The sequence below is a fragment of the Salvia splendens genome, chromosome 9 (assembly GCF_004379255.2).
Source record: "Salvia splendens isolate huo1 chromosome 9, SspV2, whole genome shotgun sequence".
NCBI lineage: Eukaryota > Viridiplantae > Streptophyta > Magnoliopsida > Lamiales > Lamiaceae > Salvia > Salvia splendens.
In genome coordinates, this window is record NC_056040.1 from 7,790,067 (window position 1) to 7,809,159 (window position 19,093).

Below are 19,093 nucleotides of genomic sequence, written 5' to 3' on the forward strand. Positions count from 1 at the left end.
TGATTGGAAGGCTGATAATACCTTCAGGGCGGGTGTCCTCCTGGGCGAAACTTTTCAGAGGAAGCGGAGCCGGACTGAGCCGAGCTGGATCCACTTCCATTTTATCGAAACATTCTTTAAAAAGAATGCTGACTGATGCTCCTGTATCCACAAATACTCTGTGGATCAGTTTGTTTGCCACTCCGGCTTGAATGACAATAGCGTCTTGGTGAGGAGAGATGGCTGGGACGGGATCGGCATCTGAAAATGTAATCACTTCGTCTTTCTTCAGCCTTTTATGTGTTGGCTCCTCTTGATTGGAACCTCTGCGTTCTGCTTTTAGGGACGACTTAGTCTTCCCGGCAGGGAGAGCATCAATAGTCTGGATTACTCCATCATATTGCGGCTCGTCGTCGTCTTCGGGATCCTCATGCCTTTTCGGATCCTGAGGATTGCAGTTCGCACCTCTCTGCCTTTTGTTCTTTTTCGGCTGCTTGCTTTGGTATTTTTTTAACGTTCCTGTTTTCACAAGAACATCAATACCTGCAGCCAAATCTCGGCACTCCTCGGTATCGTGTCCGTGGGCTTGATGGAAGGAGCAATATTGATCCTGAGGTCGCCGCACGGCTGATTTCGTCATCCGCTTTGGTCTTTCGAACATATCGGAATGTAGTTCGAAAATTTCCGCTCTTGACTTGTTCAGCGGTACGAACTGAGCGGGCGGCTTCTCGGGGTTGAGACGGGGTCCCAATCTGTCTTGCACCGGAGCCCTTTGAATTCTTTCAAATGGAGTCCGGCGAGGATGCCCCTGATCGCTATGATCGGGCTTCCTTCTGTCTCCTCGGGACGATGAGCTGTCTAACGACCGTTTGCGACGGTCTGCCTCATCGGCCCGGGAGTACTGGTCCACAATGTCCCACATTTCCTGAGCTGTCTGCGGACCGCACTCAACGAGCTTCCTGTAGAGAGCTCCAGGCAGGATTCCATTTTGGAATGCCGAGATGACAAGCAGATCGTTGAGATCGTCTACTTGCAGGCATTCCTTGTGGAATCTTGTCATAAAGTCGCTGATTTTTTTCGTCGCGACCTTGACGAATAGAAAGCAGCTGAGCCGAAGTGATCCGGGCTTCCGCTTTCTGAAAGAACCTCCTGTGGAAAGCATCCATTAGATCTCGGTAGGATCTAATGCTGCCTTGAGGAAGGCTGTCGAACCACCTTCTGGCGTTCCCGATGAGCAGCTCGGGGAACAGCTTGCACATGTGGACCTCGTTGAGACCCTGGTTCGCCATGTTATATTGATAGCGTCCCAAGAAATCATGAGGATCCACGAGTCCGTCATAGGTTATCGACGGAGTTCGGTAGTTCCGCGGCAAAGGAGTTCGGGTGATATCGTCCGAGAACGGAGTCTTTAATGCTCCGTACATGGCGAACCCGACATCTCTTCGGTACGGAGGAGATGGAGTTCTCCTGTGGTTCCGGTACCGAGGAGGAACAGGAACATGTCGGGGTTGAGGATTCTTTCTCCTGGAAGACACGTCACTACTGCGGTAGTGACTTTCATGCCTAGATGAGGAGGGAGAATCCGTCGTTGTCTTCTCCGGCTGTTGGCTCTTCTGCAGGAAGGTTAAGAACTCCTCCTGCTTCTCGGCCAAGAACAGCTTGACAGCTTCATTTAAATCGGGCTGCTGGGAAGACTCGGTGCGATGACTCCTGGAGTGGCTTGTTCCTTCTTCGTGAGAACCGGAGGTAGATGTCTCCCGAGGCCGTTTTTCAGACCTGCGAGCTGAACTAGCTTCCTCACGGTTATCACGAACGGTATTATGGGTGTTATGTGATCTGGTATGCATTTTTTTGGGGTGGAAAAAGGGTCAAAAATTCGCTTTATCACAAATTTGGTTCTCTGTTTCCCACAGACGGCGCCAGTGATGAGTCGGCGAATTTTTGATGGTGATGAATGCAGGAAGATGCAGATCACGACACAGAGATTTTACGTGGTTCGATTTACTGAGGTAAATCTACGTCCACGGGAAGAAATGAGGGCAGAGTTGTATTGCTTGATCTGTTTTCTTACAGCTTACAATACAGATTTGCTATTTTGTATTTTATCTCTAGAAAGCGAGAGAGTCTACCCCTATCTATCTGATCTAGGTTCTATTTATACGTTGAACCAAGATCGTGGCATGCAGCTATTTACTAGGTAGTGGATGTCGTGGAGATCGTGGCGATCTTGCATGGGTCCACTATCCTGCATGAGTTAATGACTGCTTGACACCACTAAATAGATCGTGGGTGTAGTGGAGGTGGAAATCCTGCATGAGTCCACTATCTCCTAGTTCGGTCGAATACTGAGACCGAACTGCTGAATTATTGCCGAGCAGCTTTTGCCGATCTGAGAGTAGAGCTTGATGCCGACCTGAGAGCAGAGTTTGATTGGTTGGCTTTTACCGAGCTGTAGGCTGGGGCCGAACTCTTTGGTTGTGCCGAACTGAACTCTTTAGTCATGCCGGACTGATACTCTTTAGTCGTGCCGAACTGATACTCTTTCTTGGGCTTTAGGCTGATGAGCTTTACTGCTGTTGGGCTTGTTTAGTACGTACTCCATCACTCATTAATAACAAGATTGTTCAATCTATAGGTACTCGCTGTAACATAGTACTATCATATAGTAAAAGTTAATAACCCAATAAATTAAAACAGGTCTCATAAATATTGCAAGTAATGCAAGAAAATACAGACCGAGATCACGCTAGGGAGTAATTTATTTCATTCGAATTGTTAATTGGCACAATTTAATATTTTTATCTTTGTGTTGCATGTGGGGGAGATGTATTGGAAAAAATAAATACTCCTATATGATTTTAAAATGTAACAGCGATAATTTTCTACTATATATAAAGGTCAGTTATAAAAGATTAAAAGTCATCGTTTCGACGTATTAAAACATAATTGTAGATATATAGAATCCACACGCATGTGCTAAGGGCAATGCATTAAGTCAATTAATAATGTTAATTTGACTCGCAATATAGTTTTAATACTACAAAGTCGGTCAACTTATCATTTTTATTTCCAGTTGTTACAAGCTAAAAAAATGAATAGGTTCCAAATGCTATACCTGCTCATTTTTCACGTAAAGTTATGTAAAGAATTACATTGTTTGATTAGCAGAATTATGATTAGACACTGAATATGCGGAATATGATTTATGTTCGTGATATTATGTTTGGGTTGGCGGCACCAAATTTCGGACTTTGTTTTAACTTTTACTTTTCTTCGCAGTTTCTATTTTTTGCTCTTTGTGATTATCAGATCTTGGTTTGAAGAGTTTGTATCGTTTTCCATATTCACTTGAATTTGTTGTGTGTTGCAAAATCGATACATCTGAGTATCTGATATTATTCTTTGAAGCCGTTGATAGTTTTTGTTAATATTCTAATGTAGTTTTGTTGATGAATTTGTTTTGCTACCATTCTCGATTTCTCGATGTACCATGCTCACCAATTTTTGGCTTAACCATTTTCATTCATTATAAAAATGATTTGTTATCATCATACGGTCGTCGACTCGATCGTTGCCATAATTTATTGCCAATAACTTAATAAATTTTGCCAATAATTCCATTACCAATATGATCTATAGCAAATCTGTTATGTAGGTATAGACATATATTTAGCGATTATATATGTAGATAATATAATTTAAATTTTAAATTGGACCTTGTCTCAAAGTAAACTCGATTTTAATTAAGTGTTTCTAAATTCGTTCCTTCAACCTTTTTTGCACAATCATAGGCCTAAAAACTTAACTTTTCATTACAACTCACATAAAGTATTATTTTTGCTGTGCCTCATCGTTTTGAAATTTTAGAATTGATTAAAAACATTTGAAACTCATCAACTCATCAACTCATCAAACTATATGATATTGCATTATACTTGCCAATAGAATAGAAATTAAAAACATTGGATGCCAACTAGTACTATCTAATGAGCAAGACTCTCCTTCCCATAGGCCGGTAATTTATAATAATAATAATAATAATAATAACTATAGTAATTTTATCTCAGTTCGAAGATAGATCAGAGGAAGAGTCAACGCTCAGACCATTCATTGATACTCCCACAATTGATAACTAATGTAAACAAATCAAACAAAACAAGGCAGTATTCAACCATAATACAGTACATAATTTAACTATCTCACACACACACACACACCAACACATACTTCAAAGCAGAAAATGCGGTTATCAAACATTAAAAATAGGGTAATCTCCATGAAGTTAGAGTATTATTTTATACTAATCAGTTTGACAGCCCACTTTTAATATGCATTCCCTCCTAATTATTGCTTTCAAGTTTCTTCCTCATCTTAGACTTTACAACCAAATTTTTCTCTCAGACTGATGCAGCAAAAATATCTCGTGAACTCTATATTCAATTAGATATGTCATTATTGAAATCATAAATTCGAACAAATATTTTCCTTTCGATGTAGTTTCCAGGAACCAGTACGTTGCTCTATGATCAATTTTTCGAATTATTCAAATGTATATTCTTCCCTTTAATTCACTCTAATTTCCTAGAACCACAAGTGCGTTTAGAAAATATGGTTTTCTTGGGTAATGATTATATATATACATGAGAGGTCAAATAAATCAACTTCAAAATTTTCAAATGCCTCCAAAATCGATTTTGTCATGATTGATTTTTGAAGTGTGAAATTTATACTCATAGACAAAACGGGCATGGACCAGTTTCATGTTATATTTTCATTTTGCCTATCAATACACAACATAAGTATATTGGACATAATTTATATTAAAATACATGTACTAGTATATAATCCACAATTAAATTTAATTCTACACCATCAAATCTTAAAATGAGTGGACAAGATTAAAGTTCACGGAGTAGTAGACAAAGTATCAAAACGGTAAAATAGTCAATATGTTCATGGTTTTTTTATATCAACATAGTGTATTACAAATATTAACACAATGACATGAAAATTTCAACACCACTATCCGAAAATATCAGCACAATTTTATTGATATTGTACATGCATTATATTGAAATTTTCTGATGCATTTATTGATATAAAATCTGCATAACAACATATACGAAAACTGAAATAAAAATTATTAAATTTCATTACCCGATCATCGTCGGAACATATGCAATTGGGATCTCGTTAGAATCCTTATAATATTACCTTTAATAATTATTATTTAAATTTAAAATATAATCAACTTGGCATTATTTCAACCACTAAATCTCTTAATCTAATGCTAAATAATTGGTCTTAATTTGAAATTTCTAATTAGTTAACACTTGATCTTAACCTTATTGTGTCTTATGTATATATAGTATTACTTACTATATATTGGATAATTGGATGGCATGTAAATATCTTCACGTTTCACGGATATTGAGAAAATATTTTCTACTCCGTTATATAGTACATTAAGGTGGCGTTCGGTTGCCATGACTAATATCATGAGACTATCCATCTATGATTAAGTTGTGGGATTATTTTAGTTGGAGGGAGAGGCTATGACTAATTATCATGAGACTATCCATCTAGGATTATGTTGAATGGTTCAATCTTATGAACCAAACATGATACATATTTAATCATGAGATTTAATCTTGTCAACCGAACATCCCCTAAGGGATTTTTTAATACTAATAAATATTCAGATAATAGAGAACACATATTAGAAAGACGGGCTAATTGCCGGAACCACGAAGTTTTGTCATACTTCGACATTTTTATCATATGTCTTATTTATTTGTATTTGAAGAAAATTGTTTTGTGCCGTAGAAGCCGAAATCAATAAAAAAAAAAGTTTGCAATATATACTCATAAAAGTCATTAATTTTAATAAGAAACATATATAAAATACTATGAGATTAGGCTAATAAATTTGGGCTTATAAATAAATAAGAATTTAAAAAAATATCAAAATTAATATTATTGTTATTTTAGAAAGTTATCAGATGACCAGAATTTAACGAATCCCGGTCAAGAATCATTCTCGATCTTCCTTAAATGTAAAACAATATGTGAAGGATAGTATAATTATACAGCTTGCAGTCAACTATTAAGTCTTCCTCCAGATCACACCCCAAGCACGCCTCTCCCATTAGCTCGGGTACACACCATAAATGACCCCACTTGCGCCACACATATATACAAGCGACACTTGCACATATAAGTACTGCCATAGTCATTCTCCAAATTAATGTTCTCGTCCTAGTTAGCGGCGATGCTCAAATAGGATATCTTCATCACTCATAAATCAAAATCCAAACACAAATTTCCCATACTACATATTTATCCAACATAACCATGGTGGCCGCATCCAACGGAGGCGCCGAGTTTGGCACCGTGGCCTTCGCGTCTCAGGTGATCACGGGGCGATGGTTCATGGTATTCGCCACCACCCTGATCATGGCCGCAGCTGGGGCCACCTACATGTTTGGTCTATACTCCCCAGAGATCAAAACATCTCTAGGGTACGACCAGACCACCCTCAACCTCCTCTCCTTCTTCAAGGATCTCGGGTCAAACGTCGGGGTCCTCGCGGGTCTCATCAACGAGGTCACCCCACCATGGGTGGTCCTCTCGATCGGCTCTGTCCTCAACCTCTTCGGCTACGTGATGATCTGGCTGGCCGTCACGCGCCGCATCGCCCGCCCCCAGGTGTGGCACATGTGCCTCTACATATGCATCGGCGCCAACTCGCAATCCTTCGCGAACACCGGCGCACTCGTGACCGCGGTCAAGAACTTCCCCGAGTCCCGGGGGACCGTCCTCGGGTTACTCAAGGGGTTCGTCGGGCTCAGCGGCGCCATCATCACCCAGATCTACAACGCGGTCTACCACAACGACCCGAGAGCTCTCATCCTCCTCATCGGGTGGCTCCCTGCCGCCATCTCCTTCATCTTCCTCCGCACCATCCGCATCATCAAGGTAGTGATACAAATCCATAGCATTTCATATTAAAATCAATTGACGATAAGATAAGAGACCAGACTTATATAGTGGTTTCAGTTGTCTCGTATTTATAATTCTTTTTTATTTGCTAATAGGTGGTCCGCATCCCCCACGAGCTCAAGGTCTTCTACAAGTTCCTCTACGTCTCCCTCGGCCTCGCCGGATTCCTCATGATCCTCATCATCCTCCAAAAGCAGCTCAACTTCACCCGCGCCGAGTTCATCATCAGCGCCGCCACCGTTGTCGGCCTCATCTTCCTCCCGCTCGCCATAGTCTTCAAAGAAGAACTCTACCACCTCAACAAGAAAAGGCAAGATTTATCAAACCTCCCTTCACAAGTCCAAATCGTCGAACAAAAACCGCCGCCGCCTCCTTCGGCGGCGTCACCACCGGAAAATCTGGAAATTTCATGCTGGAATCCCAAAAGCATGTTTAATCCACCGGCGAGAGGCGATGACTACACGATCCTTCAAGCGCTATTCAGCGTCGACATGCTTATTCTGTTCTTCGCGACGATTTGCGGCGTTGGCGGAACCCTAACCGCCATTGACAACCTTGGGCAAATCGGGGCTTCTCTCGGTTATCCGAAAAAGAGTATTAGCACATTTGTTTCGCTCGTGAGCATATGGAATTATCTCGGTAGAGTTGCTTCGGGATTTGGATCGGAGCATTTTTTGAAGAAGTACAAATTTCCGCGGCCGATGATTCTGACTCTAACCCTCGTGATTTCATGCATTGGCCATTTGTTGATCGCGTTTGATGTTCCGAACGGGTTGTATGTGGCGTCGGTGATCATCGGGTTCTGCTTCGGGGCGCAGTGGCCGTTGCTGTTTGCGATCATTTCGGAGCTGTTCGGGCTGAAATACTACTCGACGCTTTATAATTTCGGGTCGGTGGCGAGCCCGATCGGGTTATACTTGCTGAATGTGAAGCTGACGGGGCATCTGTATGATAAGGAGGCGCTGGAGCAGCTTCGGGCTTCGGGTCGGTCTCGGGTTGAGGGGGAGGAGCTGAATTGCGATGGGGCGGTGTGTTTTAAGTTGGCGTTTTTGGTTATTGCAGCGGCGACGGCGTTCGGCGCGGTGGTTTCGCTCTTTCTGGTGGTGAGAACGAGGAAGTTTTATAAGAGTGATATTTATAAGAAGTTCCGGGATGAGGCGGAGGCGGCCGCCGACGGTAACGCCGTTGTTTCCAAGTAATCCCTCTGTACGTGTGTATAAGAGAGAGATCATTTGATTTAATAATAGAGAAAGTATATAGAGAGATAGGGTTGAGAAATATTTCCTGAAGATTGTTAATTTGTTCGCCCCAAATGGAATTTGATTTTTGCATTTGCATTTTCTTTTATAATTAATTTCGCATTTACTAGTAGTACTTTTACTTGAACATATCGCCATGGTTTTTTTCTCATCTTATGGAGTACTCTATTATGTTATTATAAGTAAAAGAAATCAATTTAAAAATGACCGTTGGAGTATTAATTAACAGATCGAATCGGACTCGATTGATCTGATCCAAACTATTTATATGACAAGTTTACACCGAAAATATCTGTCCTTATTTACACTCAATCTGATGGGAACTCAATAATGTATATTCACTCTGAAAGAAAACCAACTGTTGTGCAGTCAATTGAGGTCCCTCCACTTTGAAATATGGGAATGAATGAATGAATGAATAATTTAGAGTTTTACTGTAATTCACAACTTGGTACTTTGACTAAGGAACACGCACAAGTCCAAATTTTGGAAACTATATCCACATACAGACCTATTTTATTCTCCTTTGTTTGTGTCTCTCCGATTTAGACCCCAACAGTATAAATTTTATTATTACAATAAATATCAAGTGGGTGATGTTAATTGTTAGTTGTCCCCTCCTAGTTTCTTTATTCGCTTCTCATTAAATGTCCCACTGAACCATACGAATTTTTAAGAACGTACAAAAAAAATAAAAATTTCTTTGAATTTCAATGTTGGCAGGAAAAAATAAATAAATAATTAAATTTGTGAAATTATGTGTCAAGTTTAAAGTTTGTGGTTTTTTTTTAATTTTTTGTAATACTAGATGTCAGTATCTCATTTAAAAAATATACTAAAAAAGAAAGGAGATAAAAAGGTTAATGATATAAATCTTTTATATATATATATATATATTAATATTAATTTTATAATAAAAATGACAGTGAGATACTTAATAAGAGTTCTATTTATTAAAAAATAAATTGTCAAATAAATCACGAAAGATGGTCAAATTATGCCCATCTTATACTTTTCAAATTCTAAAATTAAAATAATGAAATGTGAAATTTTTACAATTATCTCGTCCTTCCATTTTCTGGCAAATTTCGCGCTGATGTGGCAAACCAATTTAAAACACGTTGATAATATAATGTTGGACAAAACGAAAACATCTACTAATTAAATTTGAAACGACATTTTGTCAACGTGTTTTAAACTTATTGTCATGTCAATGCGTAATTCGCCGGAAACTGAAAAGATGATATAATCATAACCGTAACCGCCGGTTCCGGAACCGTGAGCACCTCTAAGAGCATCCAAAGCGCTGGCTCGTTGCCGAGAGGAGGCTGGCGAGCAAGCTCGCCACCCGCGTTGGCCACGTGGAGAGCTCCCGTGCGGCCGTGACGCCCACTCACCGGCCCGCGAGTGGACGTCGTTTATATTCGTTGAAAAAAACATGTTTTTTTTAAATTTCAAAAAAAAATCGAGAAAAAATTTCCCCCAAAAGTACTAGCCGTTTATAGCCTTTTTTCCATTATTTTATTTTTTTTCTATTTTTTAAGCCCCCAATCACTTCTATAAATATCAAATCATTCCCACAAATTATCCACCATAAAAAACTCTCTATTCTCATCAAACACTCTACATTCTTCATCTCAAAACATTATTCTTCTCCCAAATTCAATTCATTCATGGATCCATTTGAGCAAATGCGTCGAATGATGGAAGAATCGGTAGAAGCATATCGACGTAGGGAGGAGGAGGAAGTCGCGGCGCGTCAAATGCAACCCCGGAAATACATTCATCGTGACCGGGAGGAAGCCGCCGCAAGGTTGGTACGAGATTACTTTATGAGAACCCGGTATGGGGAGATACCTACTTTCGTCGCCGTTTGCGCATGCTGCGGGAGCTATTTCTGCATATCGCAAATACATTGGCGGCCCGGGAAGAGTACTTCCAAGAAGGCATCAACGTTATTGGTCGTCCCAGTCTCACGACGCTCCAGAAATGTACCAGCAATATGTTAGCTTGCTACTGGACAAAATGGAGACTGTGTTTGATGAACTTCTGCAAAGGCGTCCGGGCAGCCTTCACCGACGAATTTCTCCAGAAGCCAAACACCGCAGATTGTCAGTTTCTGCTCCAACTTCACGAAACAGTGCACGGATTCCCCGGGATGCTTGGCAGCGTCGATTGCATGCATAGGCAATGGAAGAATTGCCCTTTGGCGTGGAGGGGATCATACATGAGCGGCCACAAAGACACCCACTACCGGCTATGGATTTGGCATGCATTTTTCGGGGTCCCCGGATCGAACAACGACATCAACGTGCTCAAGCAATCCGACCTCTTCAGCGAAGTTTTGAATGGTAAAGCGTCGGCCATCAACTTCACCGCTAACAACCGCCAGTATAAAATGGGGTATTATCTTGCCGGCGACATCTATCCGAAGTGGCCAACCTTCGCGAAGATGTTCAACAGGTCGATAAACGAAAAACAAGCTCTCTTTGCACAAAAGCAAGAGGCTGCTCGCAAGGATGTGGAGAGAGCGTTCGGGGTTCTACAAGCTCGATTCCACATTATCAAATCTCTGGCTCGTACGTGGTTTATGTAGAATATATGGTAGACATCATGTATACGTGCATAATTTGCACAACATGATTGTCGCTGACAAAGGACCTAATGCGGAAAATTGGTTCGATCCTGAAACCCCGGGAAGCTCTACCCCAAGTAGTCCACCTCGCAGTGGAGTGCATTCTTCTTTGCAAGAGCGAATATGTGTTCGGGCAAGGACACGTGATTCTATCGCCCACGCCCAACTCCAGGAGGATCTAAGGAGCACATTTGGGCAAATTTGGCAACCGTTAGACGATCACCGCATCACTTTCCATGATTATGCGGATTTCAATAAATTGTAATATTATGATTTCAATTATGTATTTTTCGTATTTTCGGATGTTGTAATTTTTGTGGTTTTTAATGATTTTATGAATTATTAGTATTAATTTAATATTTCAATGAAATATTAATTGAATTTGTTGGAAATAAAAATAAAAAATGAAATTGAATGAATAGTTAAGGTATGAGATGGTTAAGAGATGAAGGGTTGCAGGTGTTGTCTCTTAGTTAAGAGATGGGGTAAAAAGTGCAGTGAGACCCATGAATAATTAAGGAATGAGACGGTATTGAGATAGAAATTTGGATAGCATAATTATCCATATTCAATGAATAGTTAAGGGATGAGACGGTATTAAGATAGGCATTTGGATAGCATAATTATCCCTATTCAATACATTTGACTTTTCTTATCCGATATGTAAAAATATAATACTCGAACTCAGAAAATAGATAATATTAAAGGAAACAGGAAAATGAATACTGAAAAGGAAGCCGTGGAGAGCAGCAGCCACTACAATGGAAAATCAAATTCAATGGAAACCATATAAATAAATAAGATTAAGGAAAAACAAAAAACAAGCCCTAAAGTCCTCAATTTCCTCGTCGGCGGTGACTTAATTCAAATCATATCCGTTTCTTCTTCATCTTCTTCTTCTACAGCCTCTGCCTCCGCAAAATTGGTGCTGCTTTTGAGAGTAGAATTAGTGTGATTTGCTCTCTAACTCGTGGATTCTGTAACGCGACACTGCTTTCTAAGTTCGACGGAACTGATCGGATACTGGCTTTGTTCGCTGATTCCTAATTGGTTTTCCTATTTTCTCAAGTATTTCTCTGGTATTTTGTTTCTGTCGAACTGTTTGCGATTTTGCACAAGCACGGAGAGTAGGGACGAGCATATTTTTCTACTTGATTCATAGTTTCATACGGCAGAAGCGTTTCTATGTTGTTACCTGTTAGTTTTAGTAATTGATCATGACTTAATTAGGTTTTGAGATTACGGGCCCGGAGTTTTACCACCATCTGCTTTCATTGCTTTTGTATTGGGAGTTACTGGAAGAGCAATTAAAATGTGAAGTTGAGTAGTGTGATAGTTTGTTGCTTTAGGCGATTTCTGTTCCTGCGGTTTGTGTGATTTCTCTTTCCTGTTTGGTTTGAGGATCACAATGCTGAACAAGATAATGAAAAGGGGGCAGAGGAAGTCCTGGAAATCTGAAGCAATAGAGGCCCCCATATCCCAGTCGTCGTCTGCTTCTAGTGTGACTGTCAATCATGCATCTCGACTGGCCTCTGCAACACCTCAGCATGTGACCCTTTCCAACATCCCGCCGAACCCGGGTACTGTTGATGTTTTGCCTATGTTAAGGGATGTTCCAATGGCTGACCGGCACAATCTATTCATTCGGAAACTTCAAATATGTTGTTTCCTATTTAATTTTACTGATCCGACTAAGTCTGTGCGGGAGAAGGAGATCAAGAGGCAAACTCTGGCAGAACTCGTTGACTTGGTGCAGTCGGGATCGTGTAAAATGAATGAGGTGATGCAGGAGGAATTAATGAAGATGATATCTGTGAATATTTTCCGGTGTTTGCCACCGGCTGCACATGAGAACACTGGCTCAGAGGGTGGAGATCCTGAGGAAGATGAGATGTTCATGGACCCTTCGTGGCCGCACTTGCAATTTGTATATGATTTACTTTTAAAGTATGTGGTGTCATCAGAAACTGACACTAAGATTGCCAAGAAGTATCTTGACCACTCGTTCGTACTTAAATTGCTTGATTTGTTTGATTCAGAAGACATGAGGGAGCGGGAGTATTTGAAGACAATTCTTCACCGCATATATGGGAGATTTATGGTTCATAGACCCTTTATACGGAATGCGATAAACAACATTTTTTATCAGTTCATATTTGAGACCGAGAGGTACAATGGGATTGGTGAGCTTTTGGAGATTCTCGGAAGTATAATTAATGGGTTTGCACTGCCAATGAAAGAAGAACACAAGTTGTTCCTTGTACGGGCACTTATTCCACTGCACAAGCCTAAATGTATTTCTTCATACCATCAGCAGTTGTCCTATTGTATAACACAGTTTGTTGAGAAGGATTACAGATTGGCTGATACTGTCATTAGAGGAGTGCTGAAGTTTTGGCCAGTCACAAACTGTGGTAAGGAAGTTCTCTTCCTTGGGGAACTAGAAGAGATTTTGGAGTTTACACAGCCTGCAGAGTTTCAGCGCTGCATGGTACCTCTGTTTAGACAAATTGGACGAAGCCTCACTAGCTCACATTTCCAGGTCTGAAGATTTTCATGCACCCTTCCTGGACTTTGTGTATTTACATTGCAATATCTACTTAGAAAAGGGTTCTTTCAACTAGTTCTCTTTGATATATAGTGTTGCTGCCATAATGATAGGAGTGAAAGGCGAGAGGAAGGGAGGGAGCACGAGTTATGCTCTGTTTTAGGATATGTAAATTGTAAAGATAGTAATGCTAGGAATCCGATCACTTGTATTGCCAGACGAATAAAGAAGAACACTCCTCCGCAGAGGCCTACGACTCAAGTCGTCCAATTACAATGATCTATTCAAGATGATTTCCACTCCCTAGCTTACATTTATTTATACTCGAAAGTCAATAACTAAAAGCATAAAAATAGGAACTGGACTGCCGCTTCTTCCTTTTTCCTTCCAGCTACTTCTCTGCTGCCTCCTTATTCTTCTCCACCAGTTTCTGCTTCAGTTTGGCCTGTCCCCTTATTCTTCTCCAACGGCCAAACAACTCTCCTATTTCCTCGGTGGTAGACCTTCCAAGATCTATTGTACCACTGGGTTAGCTGGAAGATTCCCCGGTTCTTTTGGGGCACGGTTGGGGAGCAGAGGAAGATTCACTGGGTTAGCTGGAAGAAGAAGATTTGTCTGCCGTTGGATGAGGGAGGCCTCGCCATCCGTCGTTTCCGCGAGGTCGTCAAAGCTTTCAGCATCAAGCTCTGGTGGAGATTTCTCGCGCAGGATTCACTATGGGCGCAGTTCACCATGCGCAAGTATTGTTTCCATGCTGACCGTGCTTTCATTTCTCCTTATTCTGTGCATGATAGTCCTATATGGCATCGTCTCACGGACATTAGGGGTCAGGTTCATGGTCTCATTAGGTGGTCCCTCGGCGAAGGGCGGATTAGTTTCTGGGATGACGTGTGGGTCGGGGATCGCCCCCTTAGGACCTTTTGTCCGCCCGGGACTGATCTTCCTGCCGCTGAGGTCTCTAGGTTCTGGCATGATCATACTTGGCATTTTGAAAAACTGCATGATTATTTGGTTTTGTATGGTGTGCCTTTGTATGTGTTGGATCTTATCAGGGCTGTTCCGATTGAGGTGGGCAGGCGGGATGTGATGCGATGGAGCCTCACTGGCGATGGCGAGTTCTCGACGGCCTCAGCTTGGGAGCTCGTCCGGACACGGTCCCCTAGACATTTCGGACTTCGCATGGTTTGGAATGCTGGGCTGACCCCTACCATCTCTGTCTTCATCTGGCGCCTCCTCCTCCAGAGGCTCCCTGTTGAGTGTTATGTTCAGGCCCGTGGTATCTCTCTTGCATCCAAGTGTCTGTGTTGTGTCTCTTCTTCTTCAGTCGAGTCTTTTCAGCATTTGTTTGTGTCGAGTCCTCTGGCGAGATCGGTTTGGGATTACTTTGATGGCTGGTTCCCTTACCTTAGCACACACATCCACACGTGCACTGATATTGCACTTAGATTAGGTTTTTAGTGGAGGTCCTCTCACAGGGCCACCGCCTTGCACATCAGCTTCATTATTTCCTGTTTGGTATACTGGTTTATCCGGACGGAGAGGAATAGCTGCAAGCACCGCGGCATTTCTTTTCGTTCTTCCCATGTTATTTGGCAGGTTGTTCGGCATTTGCGGACGTTGGTGGCGGAGGGCGTGCTTGTCCCCATTCATTGGCGCGGTTGCTCTCCGGCCGTCGACTTCATGCCTTCGGTTCCTCCTCGCCGGCGAGTTCTGAGGTCCCTGCAAGTGCTTTGGCATCCACCCGACGATCCTTGGGTGAAGCTGAACACCGACGGGGCCTTTTCTAGCTCGACGGGACAGGCAGGCGGTGGGGGAGTGGTTCGTGGTTCAGACGGTTCCCTCCTGGGGGCCTTTTGCACGCCCCTCGTAGCTGGGTCGGCCTTCGAGGCGGAGCTCTTAGCTCTTCTTCATGGGCTGACTTTGGCTATGCAGTTCTCATCGCAGGTTTGGGTCGAGATGGATGCGGCAGCAGTGGTCGCGGTGTTCACTTCAGGACGCGGAGGAGCAGCGGATGTGAGACATCACATGGCTCGCATTCGCACTTTGCTCGCTCAGATATAGTTTATGTTCTCTCACAACTATCGAGAGGGCAACCGGCCAGCATATTTTTTGGCAGGTAGGGGGGTCCAAACCCCTGCCATCACCTTCTTTGATGCGGATTCAGCGCCTCGGTATTTGAAGTCGCTCGTCAGGATGGACCAGTTGGGCTATCCGAACTTCAGATTCAGATATCGAGATGGATGACTACTTCACTTGATTCGTGGTTTTGATTTATGGTTTTTTGTTTTCCTTTGGATTTGGCCAGCATTTGGCCATCATCCATGTTCTTTTTATGTTGTATAGCTTTGCTATGTTTATTCTCTCTTTAGTTAGATGGTTAGTACCCGGTCTGTGGGGATACCATCATTGTGAAGCAGAATTCACCAAGTGTTGGATTGTTCACCCACCAATAGGGAACGTGAGCTGGGTTTAGACCGTCGTGAGACAGGTTAGTTATACCCTACTGATGACAATGTCGCAATAGTAATTCAACCTGGTACGAGAGGAACCGTTGATTCGCACAATTGGTCATCGCGCTTGGTTGAAAAGCCAGTGGCGCGAAGCTACCGTGCGTTGGATTATGACTGAACGCCTCTAAGTCAGAATCCCGGCTATAAGCGACGCATGCGCCCGCCGTCCGCTTGCCGACCCGCAGTAGGGGCCTTTAGGCCCCCAAGGGCACGTGTCGTAGGCTAAGCCCTCGCGGCGGTATAGCCGCGTTGGCCGCCTTGAAGTACAATTTCCATCGAGCGGAGGGTAGAATCCTTTGCAGACGACTTAAATACGCGACGGGGTATTGTAAGCGGCAGAGTGGCCTTGCTGCCATGATCCGCTGAGATTCAGCCCTTTGTCGCTTCGATTCGTCCCTCCCCCATTTCTTTTTCTAACTTATTTAGTTATGAGGTTTCTTACTAAGCATTGGTGCTTGTATGAAGTTGATGAAAAAATCATGAACACATGGCAGGTGGTGCACGACATCGATATCCGTTCCCCGTCCCGCTGCCTAGCGCACTCGTTGGGTGGCCAAGGACTCGCCACGTTCTCCATCCTTCCCATTTAAAAAGTGATTGACTATGTTAACGGAGATAAATAATAGAGATGACAATTTTTTATTTCTTTCTATATTCTCATTTCACTTTTCTTGTGTATTATATGTCCACTTAACTCACCGAACTCACTTACACTATGATAAAGGGAGTGAATGTTTTTGTTTTTGTATAACTGACACATGCATGTTTTTTACAATAAAATGTTTCTTGGGCAATGAGATTAAGAAATTGTGTTAAATGAAGATCAAATTAAATAGGAGATATAAGAGAGAGTAAAGTCGGAAAGTGGATACAAAGTGATTGATTGTATACTTTATTTTTTCTTTGCAAACACTTACTTTCGTCATTATTGTTGGTTTGGTAACAAAATATTTTTTTAACTAATATGTTAAGGGCTAGGATGAATTAAAAAGAAGATAAATTTAAACATGCATTTTTTTCCAGTAACATGTTTTTTCCTATATTTTATTTTTTTATTATTATATATTTTATTTTTTAAATAAATAACATTGTCTTTGGTTAATAAAAACTTTATCCTACTAGCTTCTTTCTTGCACAACAAGTGTTGCCAACAAGAATGCACGCGAAACTCTTTCTTTGAAAACCAAGATTCTGGATTTGATTCAAGTAAAAAAAAGATGATACAAGTAAGCAAGCTTTGCTGAGCATTGGGCCATAAATCTTCCAAAGTTTGTTCTCCATCCATAAAATCTCCCAAACCATCCATAAAATCCTCCAAATATTGTATTTGAACCGGTTCAAGAAACCCCTCAACCCTCTAATGATGGAAGAGGTTGTGTATTCCAATATCACTATATGGAGGGAAAGCTCCCAAATAGAGAAAAAACATTTCAAATATTGAGGTAAGTAATCATAAAAGTACCTCCGATATTTGATCATATGCATCCATAAATACTAAATTTTGGTGTTTGTCTGCTACCTCAGTCCAATATTCTGGGGTCTTGTCTTCTTCGGATAGGAGCTCTGCACTGTGGCTATCATAAGTGGAAGACCTTCACATTTTTTGGCAATCTTCTCTCCCAATTTCTCAAGGTGGGGAGGGAAACCCTTTTCCCCGAACACCTTTTCACCAAGTAATTTCTTACTTTGTTCTTCATTCAACAAGCGTACTACTTGAATTGGATATACATTAATTTTTAGCCTGCTTGTAACCAAGATTTGGACATTCTCTTGTGGCAAGTTATCCATTTCTCGTCTGTCCCATTCCCATACATCATCCAACACAACAAGGCATTGCTTATCCTTCAATCACTCTTCCAAGAGTCCAACTAATTCATCATCATCATCATGTGTGAGCATTTGGTGGTAAGCATTAGGATCCACTTGAGGTAGTATGCATCGTAATATTTCATTGTATTCACACTTTCTGCCCACTTTGACCCATGATTGATGCTCGAAATGTCTCTGAATGGATAGATCGTCAAATAATTTCTTAGCAAGAGTTGTCTTACCAACCCCTGCCATCCCAACAACTGATAACCAACTCCCTTCATCTTCTACAAGATAATCCCGGACTTGTTCAAATTGGTCGGATAATCCAACCATATTTGAGTTGATTCCACTAAAATCAATTCTTAAGAAAATAGGCTCACCTTCATCTTCTGGCATATTCTCCAGTTCAGTACCGTACTTCTCCTCCATCACGGTCACCCTCTCGACCAAGTTATCAACACAATGTTGCAGACTCTGCAGATCAACATGGAAAGGCAAGTGGTCTCCCTCAACTCTTGGCAAGCTTTCAAGTTGTGGAAGAACTTGATCGACAAATTGGGATTCTAGTAAATCTTCGAATTCCCATGCAGTCTCTTTGATTCGTTCATCCAAAGCGTTCACCTCCGTCCTGATCTTGCTGCAGCTGGTGTCGTCCAATTTTAGCAGAACTTCCTGCAAACGACACATGGCCTCGTAGGCCGGCTGCAAGATTTCTGAAGAGGGGGAGCCAGCGAAATACGAGACGATTGTAGAATATGTTGAATTGTATTCTTAAGAGAGGACGCTGCAGCGTAAGCCGCCATAACTCAATATATAATATCAAGAGACAAATGGGAAGAGGTGGTGGTGTAGCGGCGGTGCAAATCAAGTGTTTAAAAAATGTGGACTGCAATTGTTAAAATGGAAATGGTTGTTTTGCGCCTAATCTCTACAAAGTCAGCACTATATCATCATGCATGCAATATAATCCGCTATAATATTATTTAGAAATTGCATTCATTGACACATGTATTCAACACCACATCAATGAATAGACTATTTTTAAGTTGAATACTTTTTACCTACAGTATTTTGATGATGAATTAGTATAGTAAAATTCAAAGTTGACTACTGATAATTTAATTGCATTCATATTTATTTTTTAATGATTAGTTATATTAAAAATAAAGTATTTAAGAACAAGGGGGCAATATAAGATACAACCTTAAACTTAAAAATTTCCATGTAAATCACCTGCTTGGATTTGAGGTTGACTTGGGCAACGATTCATTAATATTCGCTGATCAAACTAATATCATGATTATCTTGCTTACGATATTGGAACCGTCCCACATAATATATTTGGGTC

The 19,093-nt window shown here is 41.4% G+C and overlaps 2 protein-coding genes across 2 annotated transcripts; both read left to right on the forward strand.

Annotated features, from left to right (window-relative positions):
• The first annotated feature begins 6,043 nt into the window (after window positions 1-6,043).
• LOC121747838 lies at window positions 6,044-8,331 on the forward strand. The gene is made up of 2 exons (XM_042141974.1): window positions 6,044-6,957; window positions 7,077-8,331. The coding sequence occupies exons 1-2, from the start codon at window positions 6,334-6,336 to the stop codon at window positions 8,178-8,180; spliced, it is 1,728 nt and encodes a 575-aa protein (XP_041997908.1). The 5' UTR covers window positions 6,044-6,333; the 3' UTR covers window positions 8,181-8,331.
• Window positions 8,332-11,601: 3,270 nt separating this feature from the next.
• On the forward strand, window positions 11,602-16,684 carry LOC121747839 (serine/threonine protein phosphatase 2A 57 kDa regulatory subunit B' beta isoform-like). The gene is made up of 2 exons (XM_042141975.1): window positions 11,602-13,417; window positions 16,428-16,684. The coding sequence occupies exons 1-2, from the start codon at window positions 12,284-12,286 to the stop codon at window positions 16,521-16,523; spliced, it is 1,230 nt and encodes a 409-aa protein (XP_041997909.1). The 5' UTR covers window positions 11,602-12,283; the 3' UTR covers window positions 16,524-16,684.
• The last annotated feature ends 2,409 nt before the right edge of the window (window positions 16,685-19,093 follow it).